Consider the following 24639-nt stretch of genomic DNA (forward strand, 5'->3'; position numbering starts at 1 on the left):
CCTTCTGGTTATTCCCTGAGCACTTGCGTCCTCCTGCTCACCTATTAAATGACCCAATATAACGCCTGCCTTGCCTGCTGAATAGGTAGGTTTATGTTTCGGAGCATATGGATTTGTGATGTAGAAGCATCATGTAAATCATTACACAAAAATCAGTTATTAACTAAGACCCCAAAGGGAAGGAGGACTTATCTCTCACATCATCTTTCTGTTCCCCCAACCTCTTAACTTTTGCCTGGTTGGTACTCATACTGGTTAACGATAAAAATCACGAAATGCTGCACTTAGTATGACCCTGAGAAAACTAATTTTGTTTTTTGTCTGTTAATCTAGACTCTTTCTCCTTTCTCCGATTAACCCTCCTAGAAAAATCTGGACCCTAAAATGACTCTTAAAGAGATTATTTCATGGATACCAATGAACTTCTAGGGGAATTTTCAGGCAGTGGTTGGGAAGGTTTCACAGCAATGCCTTTTTTGTGTGAGAAACAAACTCACATTATCCTGGAAGGTTTCTTAGACATGAAAATGTGCAATCTCAGAATTTTTCTGTAAGGGAGAAATCAAGGGTCCAGACTAAATATTTCCCTATGTAATAATGAAACATTCCATCAAACTCTACTGAAGTCACCTTGCAACTTCCTCCTACTTTTGATAGCTTTGGGGCGGCTGACACCCCTGAGGGAAACTTCAGTAGGGGCTGAGGAGGAGGTGGTAGGGGGCATGGTGTGTATTCCCTTGAGATACCCTCCAGTAAGCAGGAGCTTCAGAAGAAAAAGGGCCACTCCTTCAAATCTTCCTGGGCCTCAGGTCTGAGTGGACTTTTTAAAGGCAGAAACCATCTAGGGCTTTTCATAATTTTCCTCTTCAAAGCTTTAAACTATGCAAGAAACACACTCCACATCAGCAAGGCAAAAGTTAAAATGTGAACTCGGTCAAAACAGAGTTTCTTACAGGTAGTATTTTTATTTTATTTACTTATTTAGAGACTAGGTCTTAGTTTGAATTGGCCTTGAATTACCCATCCTCGTGCCTCAGGTTCCTAAGTGCTGGAGTTTCAGGTCTGCATCATCATTCCTGGTTTATCTTTTTGTTTAAAGTAGACTTTTAGGGGCTAGGGATTTAGCTCAGGGCATAAGTGCCTGCCTTGCAAGTGTGCGGTATTGAGTTCCATAAGTTCCATCCCTGGTACCGATAAAAATGAAAAAGACAAAAAATAAAAATAAAAAAAATAAAGTAGGCTTTTGTCAAATTTACTTTTATATAAAATAAGTTGAAATAAGTTTTTCTTTGTTAAAGAAATCAAGAGTAATGAAGAAGGGTAAGAGGGTGTGGAGAAGCTGCATTTCCTCCCCCCACCCCTCCAAGGGCATGGACTGAATGAGGGGGGTTGCAGATTCTCAGGTCAAGAGCAGACTCAGAATCAAGGGCAGTGATGGGGGAGCGAGGGATCCGGAGAACCAGGCCTCAAAGGTCACAGGGAAGCCCAGACCAGCCCCAGGCCAGGAGCTGTAGAATGGTAGAAAAGCCCTGTCTTGGGACTCCTTGGGACTCCTTTCCCCGCACTAAGTAGCTTGGGGTGATCACTGAAGAGGGGGTGGCAGGCGGAGAGATCTGTACCAAGCGGCCCTCGGGCTTCACGCCCACGAGGGCAGTAGGAGCCTGTTGGCTAGCCCCGCCCCCAAGCGCCTGCGCGGTTGTCCCGGGAGACTGCGGAGGTTTGTTGGCCAACTGGACTCTCCCATTCTGAGAGGCTACGGGGGTGCGTGCTGGGTCATCCTCAGCACATCCATGCTGCCGCGGTGGCTCTCTTGCCCAGCCACCCCCACCTCGGTGGTATAGTCCAGTGGGGCCTCGAAGCCAGAAGCCACGAGGCTGCTGAGGCCCAAGCTAGAGTGGACCGCCGGGGCTGCCTGGAGGAGGTGAGTGGGCGGCCGTCACCTCAGATTTCTCACCTTCCTCACCAGCCCGGCACCCGGCTGGCGCTCCTCTGGGCCCTTGTACCCCAGGAAACTCAGAAGCTCACACCAGGGCGGGAGCGCTGGCCTCCGGTTACCGTCTCTGAGGCCAACAGCACTCGACTCTTCCCCAGCCCTGATACCACCAGCAACATGCAGAATGTGGAGGACGGTGTGGCCGTTCAGGACCCCGGCGCCGGAGAGAGCAGCCCCTGCGACCCTAAGGCGGCAGGAATGGCCCCGGAAGATCGGAGCGGGGACCAGTCCCCGGGTAGGTCCAGCGGCCCTGGGGTCCCTTTGGGTGCCCCCTGCAGCGGCTGGACGTGTTCTGCTTTTCCTCCCCTATGTCCCAATCTGGTCCCTCAGCCTATTCTCTCAGCGGGCCCCTTGTCCACCAGAGACCTTTATGCTCCTACCTAGATATGGGGGAGCAGATTTATAAATAATCCTAGTGCTCTGGAGGCCGAGACAGAAGAGTCTCAAGTTCTAGACCGAGCTGAGCTATTTAGACCCTAAGGGCTCGTGGGGTGGGGTGGAAGGGGAGGGAAAGGGAGGGGAGGGGAGGAGAGGACCTTCCCCAAACATAAATCTGACAAGCTTGGAGGCTAAGTCACTTTTAAACCATGTTTGAATGGTAATTTTAATTCACAAGTGGAAAATGGCAGATATCTGGGGTCAACTTGAAAGAATCGGGTGATCGCAGCCGGAAGTTGTGTTTTCTGGGTGCCGTGGAGGGGTCGAGTCCACGCTTCCTGTGGTCTGTGTCGCCGTGGAGGTGGATGTTCTTCGGCATTCGCTTTGGGGCGCCAGGTCGCTGGAGGCATACCTTGTAGGTCCAGCCTCGTTGGGATTCACGCCGCTTTGCTTTCATCATAAATTTCCAGGGGGCCTGCCCGTTCATCGTCTGAAGGGGTGTTCACGTGTGACAGTCTCGGTTTTAAGATTGATTTATTGAAAGTTGAAAATTTCGTCGGAGGCACGAAGTTGAATTAAAACTCTTTTCTGTTGTGACCACATGGGGTCGCTGCGGGTTTACAAAAGATTTGAGCAGACCAGAACCTGGCGAAGTTGTGGATTTGTAAATACAGTTTGTTCTTACACAGTGGCTAAGTGAATCCATGGGTAAAATAATTCCTAGTAAAGTGAGTTACCAGGTTCCTTTTTAAAAGTTGAGATTTTGCGTATTAGGTTGGCTTGATTACTCTGTTACCTTGAAAATGTCTTTGTTCTTGGGATCTGGATTTTTAAAATCTAAGGTTACATTTTGTCTCTGATTATTCTTTGAGCCCTTCTCTTTCCTGAATTTTGGAGCTCTTCTGGAGTGATTTGGTGCCGGGTTACTTGTGAGTAACCGGTTAGTCTTTCAGGGCGAGCTGTGAACTTCGAGTTGTTGTAGTTGGGAAGTGTTTCAAATTTGCTTCAGGAAGCTGCTGTAGCTCAGTTTCCCTTTGAAGATTTTTAGTTGTCATTTATTATGAGTTAGCAGTGAGACAATTTATGTATTTGTATTTATATAGTTTTGTATTTTATGTATTTGTATATATAGCTTGGGCTGGCCTTGAACTCAATGATCCTCCTGCCTCAGCCTCCTGAATATTGTGTTCTTTTCTAAGAGAAAAGCAACTGTCCTGTGTAACCTCTTTATATAATGTTTATTTTTTTTCTTTTTATACTTTAAATCTTTTCTTTTTGTCTTTTTCGTTTTTATCGGTACCAGGGATTGAACTCACGACTGCACACTTGCAAGGAAGGCGCTTATGCCGCTGAGCTAAATCCCCAGCCCCTATACTTTAAATCTTGTTGCAGAAAACTTAAACATTTATAAAAGTGGAGCAACTAATACAATAAACCTCTCTTTATCACCCATCCTCAAATAGCTCGTGGCCAATCTTATTTCGTCTATTTCCCATTCAGATCTTGAAGCCAAATAATTTTCTGTGAACAAAAATATGAAACTTCACACAGAGAGAATCAGAAATGTAATTTGTTGTGCAGGACTTCACTTTCGATGCTTGTGGTTACCTGGTATAGGAGAACACCATCAACTGCCAGAGCTCTGTACTAAGAAGCTGGAAAAATGGTTACCGTTGCTCGTGCTGATTTGTGACAAAATTTCTACCGATATTTAATGAAATGAAATTATGAAAAAGTCGGATGGCACACACCTGTAATCCCAGCACCCCAGCTAAATCAGGAGGATCCCCAGGAATATAAGGCCACCTTGGGCTACAGAGGGAAACCCTGTCTGAAAATAATTATGAGGCTGTTAGTAGTCTTAATAAAGGAAAAATAGAACTCCTGACCTACTAGATGTGAGATGTATGGAACTCATGCACCCCCTCCCCCATGATATTGAAGAACAAATTCCAAAGGATAAAGGGGATGAAGAGTAGGGAAGGATTATTCAGAGAAAGCTCCTGAGAGACAGGAGGGCTCCCAAAAGGTAGCTCCTGAGGTGCTTTTCAGGGCTGACTGAAGATGGGCCAGGCTGCTGTCAGCCTACAGGGTTACACTCGTAGCCCTTTAGATAGTATTCAGTCCAATAGGGAAACCACTGTCAGCAGGAGTGTCCCGAAAGAAGGAAGGCTTTTTTAGGGTGGGGGGGATGAGTCAGGAAGTTCTGCTTATCCCCTGATGCTCCCCCCCCCCTCAGACCCTGGTGGTGCTAATTATAGTATGATCTCAAATTGCAGTTTATCTTGCAGGCTTAACTATTGCTTCTCCATCCTGAGGCTTGGCTGTCTGCAGATTTACCTCCAGCTATAATTTTGATGCCTTGTTGTACTGACTTCCTTGCTACAAATTAATTTTCATCTAATTTTGCACCTATAATAGTCTCAAAGCTAAACCAACTCACAGCCGGGTGTGGTGGCTTGTGTCTGTAATCCCAGCATTTGGGAGGCTGAGGGTGGCTATGAGTTTGAGGCCAACCTGGGCTATAAAGTAAGGTCAGGGTCAGCCTGAACTGCATAGTTAAATTTTATCTCAAAAAGGCAAAAAGGAAAAAAAAAGTTAAGCCCATTCAGTTTTAAGGACTGCTCTTTATTTTGAGACTTATTTCCTTCTGCTCTTTTATGAAATTATGATTTTGAGAGTAGAGTACAATTTTTTTTTTCTATTTGCTTTCTGTACTTTGCAAATAAAAGCTGTCATATTGTGGTCAGTTGTTTAAAGTCTTTTTGGAGGTTTATTAGTCTGAAATCCTAAAATCTGGGACTGTTGCTTTAGAAGACTTCAGCATCTGTATGTGATGTCTGTAGCAAGAGAGGCCTCTGTATTATCTGTCGGGCAATTCAGTTTTCACCGTGGGTAACTGCAGAGGCAGGAAGGTGGACTCTTAGTTACTGTAGATAAATGCTTAATTTTGGCAAATTCTAAAGTTTCCTTGGGATTTTACTTTACAGAAGTTTTTCATTGGTTTCACATCAGTTTTTTTAATGAATTAGCTGTCCTGCCTCCCTTATGCTCTGAATTTCAGCACCATTATGGGGCATAGAGTTGAGAAAACCTAGATGACTTCTGTAGTTGAGTGAATCTGACCCGTTTGGGGCCGGCTGGGTTGAGTGAGTGAATCTCCTGATAAAATAGAAGCCACGCCTGAGTGAGTTCCCTTTGCCCACCACTCATTCTTCGGTTACAGCTGTGACAGAGACCGTTAACGATGTCTCCAAGCTCAGCAGTGAGATTGGGATGAACCACGATTTCCACACGGAAGACGCGATTTTCCCTCCAAACAGGTAAAGGCTTTTCTACTTTTTCTTTCTGCTTGTCCTGGCATTGGTTCGTGGCACTAAGGACTTCAGACCCGGTGTTCTTACTTAACAGTATAATTAGTATTTGTGTGGCCTCTACAGCTTTTGTGAATCAGTCCCGTGATTGTGATTATTAGCATCAGACTGTCAGGGAGCAGATGCTGTTTAACCTGTGAGGATAGCAGAGCAACAGTGATTGGAGTAACGGGCTGGATTTGCTCTTCTCTGATAGACTTGGAGGGAGCAGCCTGGCACTGGAAAGGTTTTGGGTTTTGAAGCATGGTGCTTTTCAGACGTTCAGATTCGGGATGTTCAACCTGCATTATCATTCAGAGAAGACAGTTTCATATCTCAGAGACGCAGAGAAAGAGAACAGGTTTATCCAAGAAGGAGGGAGAGGGGTCAGGTGAGACGCACAGAAGGATTTAAAATGATGTCAGGCAACGTAGAATCGCAAGGATTCATGAATTGCAGGGTTTCATGAAGACGTATACAGGGAGCCTAGGTGAAGTGCAGATCCCCAGCTAAATGGCAGTTGTAATTGTGTCTGGTTTTATTAAAAGTGGCTTTTAAACGTATCTTCTGTTTCTTTCCTTTTTAATATGGGGGATCGAACTCACAGCCTCATGTTTACCAGACAAGCACTTGCGCCTCTGAGCTCAATCCCTGGCCCTGTCTTCTCTTTCTTAACTGGATGATGGAGCTGGGGCAGAGCCTATTAGCCAGTAGTGTCTTGCGGAGTCACTAACTTCCCCACGCTGGGCTTGCATTTTCAGTCCTCTGGCTTCAGCCTTGTAGTACTCAGATCTTTAGAAACAAAGGATCCCACTTTTACCTTAATTTGGGGTCTCCCAGAACTGAGGCAGAAACCAAGAGGGAGATGCTGTGGGACTGGACTGTGCGGGACTTTTCCAGTGCATCTCCCCAGGGCACGTCCTTCCGAGGCCGGTCAAGCCCATACCGTGGCCAGCTCTGTCGGTCTCCACAGAGTCCTGATGGAGTTTTGGGTTTTGTTTTGTTGCTGAGTGGATTTCTAACAGCTAGTCACTGTACACTGAGATCCCTTCATAGCAGAGTGAGCAGTGGGGTGTGTGTGGGATGTGGGTGGATTTAGAGGAAGATTAAGTGATTTTTAGGGGAGATGAATGGGCCCAGGATGTCTGGGCTCTGAGGGCTTACCAGTGATTTTTCTGGCAGTAAATTGCCATCTTGTGTTAATTTCTGTCCATTCCAGTCAGAAATCTGGAGCTTTATGTGACTGCACAAAGAAATAAAGTGAATTTTTAAAAAACCCCAGTTTTCCTCTCCATTAATAATTGTTCATTGGAACCATGACCACTTCCTTTAAAATTGTAGTTTTTAGCTGGGTGTGGTAGAGTATGCCTATAATCCCAGCACTCTGGGGGACTGAGGCAGGAGGATTGTAGGTTCTAGCCCCATCTGGGTGACTTGGCAAGACCCTGTCTGAGGAGACAGACAGTGGCTCTTTCTGGTGAGCTGTACAAACCCAGAGGTCCTCTAGAGCACAGAGTAGCGCTTGCCAGCACCAAGAGCCACGGACGTCAAGGAACTCTGTGTTTAAAGACAGCAGAACTAGAGCCCGCTGGGGCTCTGTGAGGAGGACTAAAGACCCCCGCAGTGGGGAAGGGCTGCTACCCGCGTTCCTCAAGGGCTCTCTCAGCCTCCAGTAGCCAGGACTCTGATGTATCCTCTTGGCCATTTTTCATACACTGATCCACGAACAGAGGCAGTAGGGAGCTAGGGGGGACACATCCGAGGTCAGAAGGCACTGAGTGGAAGATGGGAGGTGTAGGAGGACTGGGAGCAGGACCAGATGGACGCTCTTAGACCAGCCAGTCTGGGGAGGTTTTCAGGTTTCTGAAGGGAAACGTGATGATTAGCAGGTGGTTGCAAAAAAGGAATTAGTCAGCTGAGAAATTTCCACAAGAGAGGAAGAAATCTTAGAGAACAGAGGCCATTAAAGAGTATGGCTTGAGTATTAGCTTTTAATTAAGCCAACATTGGATCAGAGAGCTCTTTCAAAAATCTTTTCCTCTTTTCTTTCTTTTTTTTATTTTTTATTTTTAGTGCAGGACAGTTCTGTTTGAATTGTCCTGATTTGTACAGTATCTGTAAATGCCTGAAGGCAAGCAGGAAAAGTTCTGTGATTGGTGACGACAGTGGATGGACTTTGAGTTTCTTCTAGAATCATAGTTCTGGTTTTATAAAGATTCAGGCGTGGAAAAAAAAAAGGATTCAGGCTGCAAAGCAAGGCTGGTTGGATTGAATTCTCTGAGGCACAGGGTAGAAGCCTGACATGGTAAGGTGCTGACCCCTCCACCCAGCTGCACAATCTTTAGGCTGCTTTTTCCTATTAGGGAGTGGATTTCTAACTAAACAGAAATCATAAGGTTTCTTTGTTCAGATTTAGAGAGGTCCTTTTTTTTTTTTTTTTTTTTTTTTTGTCTTTTTGAGACAGGGTCTCGCTGTGCAGGTCAGGCTGGCCTTGAGCTCACTGTGTAGCCCAGGCTGGTCTCCCAAAGATCCTCCTACCTCAGCCTCCTGAGTGCTGGGATTACAGGCATGAGCCACCACACCCGGCTGAGCCGTCCTAATGTTTTAACAAACCAGTCTTTCTTTCTGAGTATATAGTTCTGTCATAGATTAGGTAAGAAGGAAAACGATTCCCATTATGCTCTGAATATGAGCCAGGGCTCTAAACCAAAGTATGTGTACAAGTACAAAGAGGCACAGATGTCATTTAGGTTAACTTTTCTCGCATCAAAACTAACAGAATCTTTTATGGCTTTAACCAAGGGCTTCGGAAGAGGGAGTGAAAGGTTCGGCTCTTTCAAAACTCAGACCATTCCTGAAGAAAAGCAGAAAGAAAGAAGAGCTTAAGCTATGCAACAGCTGGTATGCCTGCCCAGTGGGGCTCACCTCAATGCATTCTGGGGACTCCCAACCTCCAGGTGGGCCACCTTCACACATCTACCCCACAGTCTACTCCCACAGATGGACAGGCAAAGCAGGACCAGCAGGAAAATATGCTGGCCTTAGAGGAAGAATCTCTAAGAAATGGGGGACCCAGTAGCCAACACTCACACAGATTCCAAGCAAATAATTCAAACTAATTTTTGCAAGTGTTTCTCTCCTGAGCTCAAGGAATTTATTAAGGAAATAGAACTGGGCTCAGAGGAGAGAAAGTTTAAACCAGAGGCCCAGCAATCCAAGAAATCTTCAGTTTAAAGCATTAAAAATTTTTTCTAGAGTCTATTTCTGTCTTTATTAATTTGCATTTCTGTAAGCAAAATTGTCTCAAAAGACAATTAAGATTAGAGTTCTTCCCCAAGTTTGCTTTAAATGTAGCCAGCTTATTTGTTCCCAAAGCCATTCAAACCAGTACAAGACATAGCTTAGCTACATTCTCACCTACTTATCTACATTTAGAAAGGGAAAAGACCACACTCCCACCACCCTCACGCAGTTGGCACTACACGGAACACCTGGGGGAACTGACTCTGGTGAAAACTCTTGTCTTTGCTGCTTTTTGTGCTGGGATCCTGTCCACAGGCTGTGAAATGAGCAGCATGATTTGTTATCCTGATGACTAAGCCAAAACTGTAGGGAAAGTCAGCCTTTTCCTCTGAAGGTTTAATAGTTGAGTCTGAAATAAACTGCCAGTGGGATGATTAACAGAAGAGCCACGCAACGTGCCACTCAGACCCAGCTGGTTGACACTGACCCTTGGATACCTCCGTGGAGGCCAGGGAAGTGCGGGTGGAGGCCAGGTCTTTACAGGAAGACTAAAGGGCTTTAGGGGATATGAATGGTCCCACGATGTCTGGGCGCTGAGTGTAGAGTCAGATCTAGGCTTCCTGTGATCTGCCTCAGTCTCCTAAGGCTGCTGAGGAACCTGGGGCAGGAAGAACAGCGATAGAAAACCTTCTGCAGGATCCAGCCTTGGGGTGATGGGGACCTGCAGAGAAAGCCCTTTCCTGCAATTCCTGCTCCCTGGGGCAGGAGGTTCCAATAGGTGTTTGGTGGTACTGTTTTCTGAGCCCCAACAGTCATATAAGCCATTTTCCTGCTGGTGATAGGGAGCTGCCAGAGTACTTTAAATGAGTATGACATCATAGTCAGAATTGCATCTTAGGAAAATCATCAGTTTTAGGATGCACTGCTGGTGATGTAGAGAAAGATTAAAACAGGACCACATTGGAGACGGGGTCAGAGATGATGGGAGAAGGGGGAGCCCAGAGGCATCAAAGGAGCAGAATTTGTAGAACTTAGCAATCAGTTGTATATATAGCAAGAAGAAAAACAGTTAAAGAGTGATCTCAGTATGTACCCGCCTAAGTTACAGGTGAGGCTGGTGTGTTTGGAGAGGAGCTACAACCTTGTGTTAGAGCTTTGTATTGTAATCTTTATATAAGTTACATGTGTCACTGCTATGGTTTTTGAGGGACGATGCTTAATTCAAGAGAATGAGTATCTGGCAGTGACGAGATGCAGCTTCAGAATTTCCATGGTTTTTCCTTGGTGTAACTCTGATTAGAGACTGCTGCTAAAAAAAAACACTTACAGGAATGTTAATTTCTTTTTTTTTTTTTTTTTTTTTTTTTTTGTCTTTTTCCTTTTCATCGGTACCAGGGATCGAACTCACGACTACCTGCTTGCAAGGCAGGTGCTTATGCCGTTGAGCTAAATCCCCAGCCCCTGGAATGTTAATTTCTGTTATTTTAATTTTTAAAATTAATAGGCTTGGGGCTGGGGATTTAGCTCAGCAGCATAAGCACCTGCCTTGCAAGCAGGCGGTTGTGAGTTTGATCCCTGGTACTGATAAAAAAAAAAATTAATAGGCTTTATTTTTAGAGTCTTTTTAGGTTTATAGAAATAGGATTAGAAAGTAGAGTGCTCCCATGCTTCTCTCCTCTCTCCTGCAGTGCCCCTATTAAGTGTGGAGCATTCATTACAATTGATGACCCAATGTTAATAGATTATTAAGGTCATAGTTCACATTGGGGTTGGCTTTCGTGAGATATATTCTGTGGATTTTGAAAAATATCAAATGACATGTCCCCCTATTATTTATCAGAATGAGCTCACTGCCCTGGAAGTGGGGTGCGTTCCACTGTCTGTCCTCCCTCTCAGCCCTGCGCAATCACTGATCTTTTTATAGTTTCCATGTTTTACCTTTTTCAGAACGTGTTACTGTCAGAATCATACAGTAGGGAGCCTTTTCAGAGTAGCTGCTTCCCCTTACTTATAAATTCTCCTGTCTCGATATGCCAGTATGCATTTGCCAATTTAAGGATATTCTGACTGCTTTGCAGTTGTTAATGAGCTGGTGTAAATATTCGAGTACAGATTTTTGGTGGATGGAAATCTCCACATCATTTGGGTAAACACCCAGGAACATGAGCACAGGATGATGCAGTGTGCTTGGCGTGGTGAAAAACTGCCCGCTTTCATTCTCGGCCTTCTCAGCAGCAGTGAGGGGACGTTCCTGTGGTCCAGGCTTGTCTGTCTTCACTCTGCTTCCCACCTGCTGCCAGTCCATGTTAAAACAGATTTTTCTAAGATGCAATTCTGATCATGTTGTCGTGCTCATTTAAAGTCACTTAAGTAAATAAAATAAACGTTTAACATCCTTGCTGGAATTTGGTATAATCAGTACTCTGATTTTGGCCATTCCAATAGGTGTGGAGTGCAATGTTATGTTCTGGTTTGCAGTTCCCTGTTTTAGTCATTTTCTCCTTAGTGGGACACAGCATCCGGCACCACGACCTAGAGGGGAAGAGGTTTATTTTGGCTCACGTTGTAGGTCCAAAGTCTGCTGGCTCCGAGTCAGGGACGTGCGGCAGGGGACCTGGTGCATTGCCGTACCCAGCTTGTCTTTTTGTTCTCAAATAATGTCTTTTGCGGGGCAGAATTTTATTTTTTTTTGAGTACTGAGGATCAAACTTACGACTTTGCACTTGCCAGGCAGGTGCATGTGCCACTGAGCTAAATTCCTGGCCCAGAAGAGAAGTGTTTTATGTGATTCAATTACTTATGTTTTGGGGCTGGGGATTTAGCTCAGCGGCCTAAGCGCCTGCCTTGCAAGCCTGTGATCATGAGTTCGATCCCTGGTACTGATAAAAATACAAAAAAAAAAATTACTTATGTTTCTGAGACAGGGTCTGTGTAGCCCAGGCTGGCCTCAGACTCACAGTGCTCCTCCTTCCTCAGTGGGCCTCCCAGTGCTGAGATGTGGGCATGTGCCACCACGCCTGGCAAAAATTGTAGTTGTAATTAAGTCTGCCTTACCAGTTCTTCATTCCATTTCCTGATTGTTGTTGAGGTTGTCTTTAAAAAGCCCAAAGCCGCATAGATTTTTTTTTTGTATGTTATCTTGTGAGGATTTTATAGTTTATTTTTCTTCTAGATCTGTGACTCATTTTGTTTATAATTTTTCTGAAAGGTGTAAGATCAGTGTTTTGATTCAGTTTTTGTATGTGGATCTCCAGTTATTCCAACAGCACTTTTTTTTTGGTTTTAATTTTAGTTTTAAGTTTAGTTTAATTTTAATTTTTTGGTACCAAGGATCAAATTCATGACCTTGCACTTGCCAGGCAGGCACTTATGCCACTGAGCTAAATCCCCGACCCTCGAGCAACTTTTTGAAGATTTCCCTTTCTAAATTGAATTGCCTTTTCATACTGCATTTTTAAAAGGTGTAAACAATAAAAAGATCTTTTTTGGCTTCCATGACTACATGGAGCTGGGCATAGTGTACGCACCTAGTCCCACACTTGGAGGCTTATCAACACAAGTTGGAAGCCAGCCTCGGCTGTGTAGGGAATTCAAGACCAGCCTGAGCTACATAGTGAAACACTTCCTCAACAAAACCAAACCCCAAATCAACACCCTGACTGATAGAGGGTAGTGCTGTTAAGACTGAGAATATGAGAGGAATAGTATGAAGGGGCTAAACAGCAAATTCATTTTATTTGTTTTTCGGTACTGGGGATTGAACTCACAGCCTTGTCCAAGCTAGGCAAGCACTCCATCACTGAGCTACATCCCTAGCCCCCTGTGAACTCATTTTAAACCAGCTCACTGGTTTAAATATCTATGCTATTCAGGTGTTAAAGAAGAAAATCTTTTCCTAGATTTTAGGAATATAAGAAAATGATCATTTAGTTCAATGACATGTACAGTGCCATAAGATGCCATATATGTTACATATATTAAGCCGTGCAGGCAGGCTAAGTGCCCAGTCAATGCTAAAATTATCCTGACTGCTCTTTATTCAGAGTTGTTCTTCCTACAGAGGAAGCGCTGCTCTGGAGTCATGAGATACTCTGAGAGGTTTAATTGACCCCCTCGAAATCCAGGTCCGCTTTGTTGTAGTCCAGAGTTCCTGGCATTTCTCATCAGTAACGTTATCTTCCATGCCAAATACTGCTTGGGGTTTAGGAGACTGTGACTGAGACTAACGTAGGAACTCTCTCCTAGTCCGGAAGGCAAGGTGAAGGAGGCACTGCACAATGACTTCTGGGACCACCTTAAAGAGCAGCTGTCAGCTACTCCGCCTGACTTCAGTTGTGCTCTTGAGCTTCTGAACGATATTAAAGAGGTGAGTGGCCTTCCTTTGCCCTGTAGTTCCTGGACATTCCTAGCTGTTGGAGCATTAAGAGTGCACAAATCCTAGCTAAGCAAGGCTGTGAGTTAGAAGTCACACAGTAATGTGAACAACAAGGTTTAATATAAAATTACAAGGACAGGGAATTGCAGAGATGAAGAATTGGCTAATAAGGAAGAATCTGAGTATCATGTATACTGGCGTGTCCGTCATACTCTGGGATGGAGGCAGAATGCTCAGGGAGCTCACTTGAGAGGACTTGGCAGTGCCAGGGGGAGTGGTGGGCTGTGTGTGGTGCTGGTCACCGTCTCCTGCTGCAGCTGAGGACTGGAGAAATCACTCAGACTGCAGGACCCTGCCGAGCATGCACACCAGGACCAGCTCCTGCTTTTGCAGTGTCACACTAGTATCCACTTGTCTGTGTAATTGCCTCCCATGAGTGACAAGACCTAGAACTTCTCTCTAACCAATAGACGTGGTGAAGGTAATGGGATTTACATTTCCTTATATAAGATTCCATCTCAGCTGACCTTGAAGATGCAAAGAGCTATGCTGTGAACTGTCTGTGGATCAGGAACTGCAGGTGGCCTCTGGGACCTGGGAGCCGGGTGGGGGGGGTGTGACAGAATGCAGCGTGCAGCCAACAGTCAGAAACTGGGACGCCAAGCTTGCAGCCGTGAGGAAGCAAATTCTGCCGAGTCTGGACACAGTCTTCTCCAGTTAGGCTTCCACATGGGAGAGTAGCCTGCCCAGCAGCATGACTGCCCCGGAGAGAGCCTGAGGGGAGGCCGTAGCCCAGGTGCGCCTGGCCTGAAACCAAAAACCGCGCTGGAACAAGCTTGTAAGCTGCCGACTGTGTCAGTGTGCTGCGAAGTACAGAAAACCAAACAGCACCCTCTGCGGGCCAAGCTGGAAATTGCGCCACCGAGTAAGGGAAGATGCTGAAGGGTTTAGCTCTGTTTTCACAGCAGAGAAAGGATGATTGGAGCTGACGGGCAGGACGCTGGGAAATGGCTCCGACATTGGCCACGCCTTTGGCTCCTCAGCTTCTAGTGGCACCGCTCTGCACACGTCTGAGGGTGTAGCTTAGAGATGGAGTACAAGGTCCTGGGTTCAGTCCCTAGCACCGACACACACACACACGCACACACGCACAAAATAAAAATATGTCTTACTATTTCTCATTCTTCTCCAAAATGAGGAAACAGGTGGCCAAATTCAGCAGCAGTCTCTCGCTGGCTATCTGGTTATCCGAATGACTAAACTGTACGGTTGATGTCCGGCAACCCATGTGTAAGATAAGAGTAAAGAAGATCAAGTACACACCCCTAAACTAGCAGCGGAATGGTGGCACCTGTTTCTCTGGCCGGCCTCAGCGCTCAGCTCCGTACCGACGGCTGCGCGGCCACTGCGCCCGCCACGTTCCCTCAGCCGGCGAGGTTCCATGCCTGGTGGGGGGACTCACGCTCCCATTCAGACTCAGGAGCTCTCGAGTGTTTCGCTTCTTTGTTTGCTTGCTCTGGTTTCCATGTTACTGGGCTTGAGTGCTAAGAGGCAGCTCAGAGACCCTCCTGTGCGGTGGGTGTAATCCTCAGCCCCGTTAGGTAGCACCGAGGAGAAAGGAGATTGGTGCCACCCAATGGGACGTACATGTTGCCTATGGGCTCCGTGGTCCAGGGAGCTCACGGTGGTCAGGCAGCGGGTTCATCTTTTAATTCATTAGAACCAAGTATTTCTCCTAAATCAGCAGAACCCCAGGTTGGCAGAATAGCAGACAAAAGATGTGCAAGTGGGTTCTGAGGGCTGTGCTCTGGCTCGGGGAGACGGCTTACGGAGTGATTTTCCGTTCCTGCGCCACTTCCTTCCAGCTGGTGCCGCGGTCTTCAGTAAACTTCCACCTCTCAGGCCAGCCGATGTTCCCGGTGGGGCTAGTTGGCCCCCTGGTTACACTCGATTCCTTTGCTGTGAAGTGCGTTCCTTCGTCAGATGCAATGCCATGGAGCCTGGCAAGGCCCCGGGTGACGGGTGTGGCATTTCATGAGTACGCAGATGTGGGTGCTTAGAGAAGCATCAAGGCAGGGAGGACAGACTGACGCCTAGAATATGTCAGCTCCGATGAGTAGGAATTTCTGTCCGTGTTTCTGCCTTTTGGCTGTTCTGAGTAACACTGCTGCAAACAGTGGTTACAGATATCCGAGCCCCTGCCTGTGAGTCTCCTGGGTATGTGCTTAGAATTGCAGGATCATAATGGCAATTTCTTTTGTATATGTGTATGTGTGCTGCTGGGGCTTCCATTTTTTGAGACAGAGTCTTACCGAGTTGCCCGGGTAGGGCTCAGATTTGTGATCCTCTTGCCTCAGCCTTCCTCAGTGCTGGTATTACTGGTGTGCACCACCATGCCTGGCTTTACAAGGTCATTCTTCGTTATTTTTTGGTACCAGGGATCAAACTCATGACCTCGTACTTGCCAGGCAGATGTTTACACCACTGAGGAGCTGCAGGGCTTTCCCACAGCGCTGTACCTCTTTCTTTTGGTTTTCACCCGCAGGGGGCCGTTGTTCCCCGCTGTCTGCATCCTGCCAGCTGCATGCTGTGTCCCGGCCCTGGCCCCTCCTGCTGCCGTTCGAGGTGTCAAGTGGCATCTTACTGTGGTCCTGAGTTTCTTTAAGGGTGAAACACGCTGTGCATCTGTTCATCTGTTTTCTGACTTTTTAAAACCTGCAGTGTTTGCTCAAGTCCTTTGCCCGTCTTTAATTAAAACTGTCACTTCATGGGGTCTTTTGCCCACCTTTAGGACTTTGTCAGTGAAGTGAAAATCCAACATACTATTATTAACCCAGCTTTGTGAAGGGCTGCACGTCCCCATCAGTGGCCTTACCAGTAGTGTAACCCATCAGCCATCCCCATTTAAAAAAATGAAGGTTTTTACGAATAGAGAACGTATAATACAAAAATTTTGCCTATAATTTCTAATAGATGTTCTTTCAGGTAGTGCTGGGCTGAAATGTCTATAAACTTTCTTTTATGATAGGCCAGAACATTACGTTACCCCAACAATACTGAGGAAAATCAAGGTTAAGGGACCTAAAATTACAAAAGTGTGTTTTGTTATTCCCACTCCCTTCTCCTCTCGTGAAAGTCTGCACAGTCCCGCCGCTCCGGGCGCCACCCCGTCCTTTCCCACTCCCCACCCCAGTCGAGAGCTCTGCTGGCTTCCTCGGCATTGGGTCTCTCTCCACTAGCTCCCTGGTGCAGTTCCTTTGCTTCCTGAGTGTGGCCTGTGAGATTTTAATTGCTCTGCCGCTGTTTTTTCTTCAGTCATTAGCAGCAGCTCCAGATCTGTTTGCTTTTGCAGTTCTGATATCATGATCATAATTCTATTCAGAGTAGCATAAATGCGGCTTTGTCTCTTTCTGCTCAGTAGCAGCTGGTTTAAAATGTGCATACGAAGTTGAATTTTGAGACTTTATTGCTGACAATTCCTTTCAGAGTGCAACTGGATTCTTCTTGCTTGCTGAATCAGGATCATTCATCTTGATTTCATATTCCAGCCTGTATTGAGTGACATCCAGATCAGAGTCAGCCTTCTGGAACAGAACCAGGCGTGGTGGCTCACACCGGTACCCCAGCACTCAGGGAGCTGAGGCAGGAGGATGGTAAGTTCCAGGCCAGCCTGGGCTACATAGTGAGTTCCAGGCCAGTCTGGACTATGTAGTAAGACCCTCCTTTTAAATAGTCCGGTTCAGCTACTTAGCTGGGTTAAGTCTACCAAGAAAGTGCCTCAGGTTCAGGACAGCTGGACTTTGAGTCCATCAGTCCCAGCCCATTGACTTCTGCCTCCCCATTGAAAGGAGTTGGCACTCCTCAGACCACGGCAGGGCTTATGCTGCAAGCAGTGTTGACACCAAGGCTCGGTATGGGACAGCTATCCTTTGTCATTGAATTGTAAGAGTTCTTTGTCTGTTGTGGGGGCCAGACGCTTGTCAGATGATTTGTAAGCATTTTTCTCATTCTGGGGTTAGTCCTTTTATTTTTTTGTCCTTTGATGTACCAAACTTTTAAGTTAAGTCTACTTCAGTTTTCCTTTGGTTTCTTATGCTTGCCTTTTTTTTTTTTTTTTTTTTTTTGTACCAGGGGTTGAATTCAGGCAGGTGCTTATACCACTGAGCTAAATTCCCAGCCCGCTTTCTTATGCTTCTAATGTCATATCTTGCTAAATTCAAAATCTTGGTTGTTTTTGTTTTTTTTTTTCATTTGTGTGTTTTGTTTTGTAGTACTGGGGAATGAAACTAGGTGCTTTATACTGAGCTAGGTGCCCAGTTCTTTTATTATTTTATTTCATTTTAATTTTTAAATTTTTATTTTTTTGGTACTAGGAGTTGAACTCAGGACCTCACATTTGCCAAGCAGGCACTGTGCTGCTGAGTTACATCCTAGCCCTTCTTTTTTGCTTTGAGACAAGGTCTCACCCCAGGCTGGGCTCAAACTTGCTGTCCTCCTGCTTTACCTTCCCCAAATGCTGGGATCATAGACATGTACGCCACACTCGTTGCTGGATTCAAGTTCTTTTTTTTTTTTTTTTTTTTTTTTTGGTACCGGGGATCAAAATCATGACCTCACTCTTGCCAGGCCAGTGCTTATGCCGCTGAGCTAAATCCCCAGCTTTGAATCTAAGATCTTAAACACTTACTTCTTGTATTTTCTTTTGTTTTCCTTTATGGTGCTGGGGACTGAACCCAGGGCTTTGTGCATGCTGGATAAGGGTTCTATCATTGCATCACACCTCCAACCCTTGCTGTATTTTCTTCTAAGTATTTCACAGTTTTAACTTTTAAGTTTAGGTATTTGATCCATTCCGAATTACTTTTGGTATAGTGTAGATAAAGGTGCAACTTGGTCCCCCTTCAGCTTGTGGTATCCAATCTTCCCAGAACCGTCCATTGAAAAAGACTGTTTTCCACTAACTTGGCCTCCGTCCGCATCATTTGGTCATGTTATCCAGGTCTTGTTTCTGGGCTCTCTGTTTTGTGCTGTTGCCTGTGTACCTGTCCTTCCACAGTGTGTGCTTGGCTGTTTTTATTTGGGGACACAGTGCTACATGCTTAGCCTGTGCTGTTGGCTGGGTACATTAGGCAACACCTAGTTCCTGCTGGGAAGCTCAGGCCTTATGATCATTTAATGGTGCGGTTTTAGTTTCTGCCAAAGTCCAATAGTAAGCCAGAAAGAAAGTCTTTCTTAGAAGGCAGCTAGTCATCTACAGAGAGAGGATAGATTCCTTTCGGGTCCTAGGGATCTATCTGTGTTGTGAGTCCTGTTGGTGCTTGCAAGGTATTTATCCAGGTCCTCCATTGCCATGGACTCTACATTTACGAGTTGATCTGCTGGATCACAAGACCCAGGTGGCAGAATGGCTCCTACCACAGTCTGAACCTGCAGGGAGGCCTGCTTCTATGCAGGAACTCATGTGAAATTTGTAACCCTTTGCATCATTCTGTGGGAGTGTCAAAATAGCAAATTCGGATTTAGCCTGAAAAATCCAAAAAGGCCAGCCAAATGTTGTTCCTCTTTCAGGGTGGGTGGTTTTAGGTGCAGCAGCTTCTCCTTCGTCCTAGAGCTGACAAGCTCTAGGGTCACCAGAGCCCTAGAAACCTGGACGTGCCAGGCCTCTGGAGTTCTGCCATCTTCTAGTGGCACATCTTTCTAAGGTGTGTAAAGTGCTCGCTTTCCTACTCATCAGATCCGGTGGACGCATCACTATCTGAATTCAAACCTCACAGTACAGAACCATCAGTCAGAGTATCACAAGGAGGCAGAAACCACACAACAGTCTGAACAAAGAGACACTTCCATGACACAGGAATTTGCTGGAAGGAGGAATTAAGGGAAGATTTGGAAGCGAGGCTCCACACACCAGCAGTTTTCATAACTTATCAATAATAGTTTGGAGCAAATCTCATTTATTTGTTTAACGAAGAGCTAACCAGTTGGAATTTTGCTGTGACCATACAGTGGTCGGTTTGATTAAGGTTCATTTTACTCCATTCCCATGCTCTCTGACCATGAACTTGTATTACAAAGGTGCGCAGGTAGGTATAAAGAGTACCTGTCCACCAAGGACCTACCTTTGGGGGCAGAAGGCTATTTCAAGTGACTTAACTTCATTGCTACCCTTTAAAATCTCAAAAGAGCCTACCTTTAAAAATTGATTACCTCATTACTATGTGACAATAATCTGTTGGACTCTGTACTTTTATTGCGCCCCTTGATTTTACCTTATCTGCCTAGAAAAATGATACACTGTTGCTGTAGTTCATCCCTTTAACTTTGAATTACCACTGGCCCCTACGTGGAGGTAAATGATATTCTGTAGGAAATTTAGGACCCCAAACTCTTGGTTTTCCAAAAACGTGTGCAGCTAAAGGGGTTGCCCACTGAGAAAGTCTGGCACCCTAAGCAATTAACTCCTCCTCTGACTTTCTTTGTGGGCAGATCTTGTTGTCTCTGCTGTTACCACGCCAGAACCGTCTGAGGAGTGAAATTGAAGCCGCTTTGGATGCAGACTTGCTCAAGCAGGAAGCAGGACGTGGAGCCCTGGATGTCTCTTCCCTTTCTAAGTACATTCTCAACACGATGACGCTGTTGTGTGCGCCAGTCCGAGATGAAGCAGTGCAGACGCTTGAGGACATTGCAGACCCTGTTGGGTTGCTAAGGTGTGGACCCTGGTTTCTGTCCCTACCCCAGGGCCTGAAAAAGGTGGACTGGGCACTGGCTTGCGGCCACTGCCTTGATGGCCACCTCCCTGCTAAAGACCTGACTCTGCCCCCTTCTGCCTCTCTGGCCTGTTGGTTTTTTCTTTTCCAAAGACGGCCTCACCCAGAGCCCTGTGGGTCTCCTTAGGTTGATTGGATCCCGTTGTATGTGTGCTCCCCAAGGTAGAAGTCTTTCCTTTCAGGAGTGAAGACAGCCCTACGTCACAGGAGATAGGGGGGCTGTGAGGTCACACCTGTTTCATAGGTATAGGAACTAAGAAACTGAGACCCAGGAAGTAAAAAGTAAATAATAAGTCAAAAGTAACTAAATTTTAAAAAGCCAGTTTGGCCAAAGAGTCAGGAATAGCATCACGTAACAGTGGCATCACCTATAGACCCACCTTGCACAGAAGATTGCTCTGTTTCCTTCTACTCACTTTGCCCTTTTGAGAGGACAGAATAATCATAGTAAGAGAAACCTAGCTGTTTCTAGTTCTGCCCTAACTTCTGGCCTTTGGTCATGGCCATATATCATCCTTTATAAATGTAGGATGTAGGACTAAACTTTATGAGGCCTCTTAATTTGAGAATACAGTGATTGATTGAGTGATTTTTTTTTTTAAGACACTGTGTAGGTCAGGCTGGCCTTGAACTCACTGTAGCTCAGGCTGGTCTTGGACTCACGGCGATCCTCCTGCCTCAGCTTCCTGAGGGACGATTTTATTGGTGTGCACCACCGTGCCCAGCTTGAGAAAACAGTGTTTTAATGGCTCCTCTCGTGGGTTTTCCTGTCATGAGATTTCCTTTTGTGGTGTAAATGCTCTTTTTCCCTCTGTCTCAGAGGGATCTTCCAGGTGCTGGGCCTGATGAAAATGGACATGGTGCACTACACCATCCAGAGCCTCCAGCCCCCGCTGCAGGAGCATTCCATCCAGTATGAGCGGGCTGAGTTCCAGGAGCAGCTCGACCAGCAGCCCAGTGCGTATCATGTGAGGGAAGAGCAGCACATTGCGGGCTGGGTCTGGCCTCCACGGTAAAGCCCTGGCCTGCTTTAGGAGTAGAATGTTTTTCTCTTGTGTAAAGGGAGGCGGAGGGAATATTGAAGACCAAAAGACCCCAAGGATTGATTTATTAAGCATGGGTGTATCCTGGGCCTTGGTCTTGAAGCTGCAGAAACAAGAGCGCTAACCAGTGCGCTCACTGCCCTAGACCTCCTGGACTGCACCACTAAGTGGCTCGCCCAGGCAGCAGCGGACCTCAGCACGCCACCAGCCAGCCCCGACTCTGCTGACTCCTCGGGTGTGGCCAGTCCTCCCGGTGAGGCAGCCAGCAGCCCTGAGCCCCTCAGCCCCTCCGTGGTGTTGTCACAAGGCTTCCTCAACCTCCTGCTGTGGGACCCCGAAAACGAAGAGTTCCCCGAGGTAGGAGTAGCAGGCATTGCCTTGCTTTGTTTCCAGAGTTTCCATTGGGGTCCCCCCTACCCCCCATCCTGACAGCCTGCTCTGCCCTGGTCCAGACCCTGGAGATGGACAGAACCCGGCTGGAGGAGCTGGAGGCCCAGCTGCAGCGGTTAACCATCCTGGCCTCAGTCCTGCTTGTGGCCAGCAGTTTCTCTGGCAGTGTTTTGTGTGGCTCACCTCAGTTTGTGGATAAAATAAAGCGTCTCACCAAGGCCCTGATGGAGAAATTCAATCCTGGGTAAGCTTCATTGGTTTTTTTTTTTTTTTTTAAGAGCAGAGGGTGCTATGTAATATTCAGGACTTAAGCAGGGAATGAATTAACGCTTACTGTCCACCACAAGCCACAGAAAGGCCCTCTGGAACCATCAGGGAAGAATGTTGATTTTTTTTTTCTTCCCCATAAGTGATCTTGAAGCTTGTGACAGAAGGAGCAGTATGGAGCAGTTAGCTGCAAATGCGTTGTCATCCAGTTGGGTGGGTGACAGCGGCTGGTGTTAACATGCATGTCTAGGAGCAGGTCGGTCAGCAGTGTTGACAAGACAGCTACAGATGCTGGGCATCACCAAAGGAAAAAGAGAAGGAGGAAAAGGAGGCAAGTTCAGGGCTGGGAGTGCAGCTCAGTGGTCTAGGCCCTGCCCAGCATGTATGAGGCCTTGGGCTCAGTCTCCAGCACTGCAAGACAAAGGAAACCCAGAAGGCCTGGTTTGTAATTGACAAGATAGGACAAATGATCATGGCAGGTATCCAGGAAGGGCTTTAAGATGTATATCTAAAAATAAAGTCTAAGGGAGGGGGATTCAGCAAGTGCCAGACCCTGGGTTTGGTCCTTAGCACCAAAAAACTAAAAGTAAATAAAATCTAGAGGACTAAACATTGCTGAGTGGATCCTGTGGTAGAGCTGTTAGGCTCTTTTCCAGGGTTAGTTCTGTAGTTCATCTTCTGAGATGCAGGACATGGCACCTTATGGAGCGCTTGGTATCCTGTGGGCAGTGTGAGATGCCACTCCGGTCCTGCTCCTGCAGGGTGAGGGCAAGGTAGCTGGTGCCCCTCAAGGGATCTAACGTCAGGAGTGGAGCTTCCCGAGTTCCTGTGCCTCTCCCTGGCCCACCGTCTGTGCATCACCTTACTCTTGTTCCTGGTCTAGGCCTGAGAACGCTCTGCAGACCCTGAGTGAACAGGTATCTCAGGAAATCCATCAAAGCCTCAGAAACATGGGCCTCACTGCTCTGAGTAGTGAAAACACGGCATCCCTGATAGAACAGCTCCAGAGCATTGCCAAGAAGGAGAACTGTGTCCGCAGTGTTGTCGGTGAGTGTGGCTGTGGTGGTGACAGTATTAGAGAAGGGAAGAGACCCCGGCCCCAGAAGTCAGGTGCAGAACCATTTCCCCGTAGAAGACAGATCAGTGGACGAGTCTCCGATCACTGTTGTGCTACATTGAAAATGTATCACTTACAGTTCGAGACAGATTGGTTCTAAGGAAGATCTGCAGGCAGGAGCTCGTGGCGTCTGGGTGTAAAAGACTGTCCATCTGACGCAGTTTAGTCACTCTGGCATGCTGGTCACTCTCTGACTTCAGCCCAAGACAATCTGCCCCCACGTGCACACCCACCACCCCTGAGAAGATAGGTCCTGCAGTGTGCAGCTGCCCGTCCCCGTGCTGGAGTGGAGGATGGGAAGTTGGCCAGGCTGCTCCTAGCCACAGTCATTGGAGCAGTCAGCAGAGGTCTTCCTGTTGTGTCATATGTATACTCTTGAGATCTGACAGCTACTTAAATAATGCTGCGTACTTGTGCTGAGAACTTACCCACTAGACATTTTTGGTTTTGGGGGACAAGGTCTCACCATGTAGTTCAGGCTGGTCTTGAACTCACAGAGATCCTCTTGCCTCTGTGCTGGATTACAGGTGTGCACCACCATACTTGCTGTTTTTGTTTTTGTAATCTTTGCTTTGTCCTTGAGAGCTAGTAGCAGCTCCCTCCCCAGACATGACACATTTGCGTATCTGCAGGTGGGTGGGCAGGTTGGCGAATGTCTCAGTTAACTTAGAAGACAAGTGAGTAGAGAGGAGCGGGACCAGTGCTCCTTCGTGAAATCTGTGCCCTTTCCCTTCTCATTGTCTTCTTTTGCTTGCAGATCAGCGGATGCGTTTGTTCCTCAAATCCTGTTTGCTTCTCGGCGTACAGCGCGCCCTGTTAGACCTTCCTGGAGGCCTCACCTTCATTGAGCCAGAGCTGGCAGAACTGGGCCAGAATTTCATCAGCCTAACACATCACAATCAGCAGGTGTTTGGCCCCTACTACACTGAGATCCTCAAAACCCTCATCCCCGAAGACCAGGCACTGAAAACAAAAGAGGAGGCTCTCTGATAGCACCTGCTGGGAGCCCTGGCACCTTGGACCCAGGAGTAGGACCCAGCGTCCTGGGGTAACATCACCAAGGACCAGCAGAGCAGCGAACCTTATCCACCCCACAGCCAGTAGGCACAGCTGGCCCCAGCCCACACTAATAAACCCCTGAACTGCCAGGAAACCACTCTCCTGCGCTGCAGAGCCAAGCAGCCAAACACCCAGGGCTAACATGAATCTAAGAGTAAAAGCGTCCCTGAGAACTCTGGGATTTATCCAAAATGTGAGTACAAGTGTTTCCTCCAGTTTGTTCCAGAAGGACACGTTTTAAGAGTTTGGATCTTGGCTGATGCAGCAGTGTACCCTCTTCCGCCACGTGTTCAGAAGCAGTGTGCAGACTGCTAGATGAAGGTGGGCGCTGGTCGCAGCAGGCATCCCAGGCAGCTTCGTGGGCCGTGCTGTCTGCCTCTTGTGTGTGTGCGTGTCTGTCTGTGTCTGTGTCACTCAGAGCTCAGCCTTGGCCCCTGAGGCAAGGCACGGACTAAGCTCAGGTCCTCCCTTCTTGCTCTCCCGCCCGTGAGTCTCCTTTCCTCCTCACCAAGCTTTCTGAGGTGGAACAGCCACATCCTCCTCTCCGTTTGCAGTTCTGCTGTGGTTGTCGCCTCTCCTTGCTGGGTTTTGTTGAGTAAGACGTACTCTAGAAGTCAACGCTGGCACGCCAGCTCGTGTACTGCGGCGGGAAAA

General features: G+C 46.9%; 1 protein-coding gene across 6 annotated transcripts; it reads left to right on the plus strand.

Annotated features, from left to right (window-relative positions):
- Positions 1 to 1758: 1758 nt before the first annotated feature.
- On the plus strand, positions 1759 to 24177 carry Tcp11 (t-complex 11). Of its 6 annotated transcripts, XM_063239020.1 has the most exons (11): positions 1759 to 1921; positions 2092 to 2228; positions 5598 to 5694; positions 8527 to 8625; positions 13213 to 13333; positions 19829 to 20049; positions 20930 to 21066; positions 21298 to 21509; positions 21605 to 21786; positions 22693 to 22856; positions 23684 to 24177. In XM_063239020.1, the coding sequence occupies exons 2-11, from the start codon at positions 2111 to 2113 to the stop codon at positions 23914 to 23916; spliced, it is 1584 nt and encodes a 527-aa protein (XP_063095090.1). In that variant the 5' UTR covers positions 1759 to 1921; positions 2092 to 2110; the 3' UTR covers positions 23917 to 24177. The 6 variants fall into 6 exon arrangements, with proteins under 6 accessions (XP_063095090.1, XP_063095089.1, XP_063095091.1 ...); XM_063239019.1 differs by having other exon boundaries at positions 1759 to 2228; XM_063239021.1 differs by lacking the exons at positions 1759 to 1921; positions 2092 to 2228 and adding an exon at positions 4704 to 4738.
- Positions 24178 to 24639: the final 462 nt, after the last annotated feature.

Source organism: Cavia porcellus, unplaced genomic scaffold, assembly GCF_034190915.1.
Source record: "Cavia porcellus strain 051 isolate PalLab524CR breed Dunkin Hartley unplaced genomic scaffold, mCavPor4.1 scaffold_28, whole genome shotgun sequence".
NCBI lineage: Eukaryota > Metazoa > Chordata > Mammalia > Rodentia > Caviidae > Cavia > Cavia porcellus.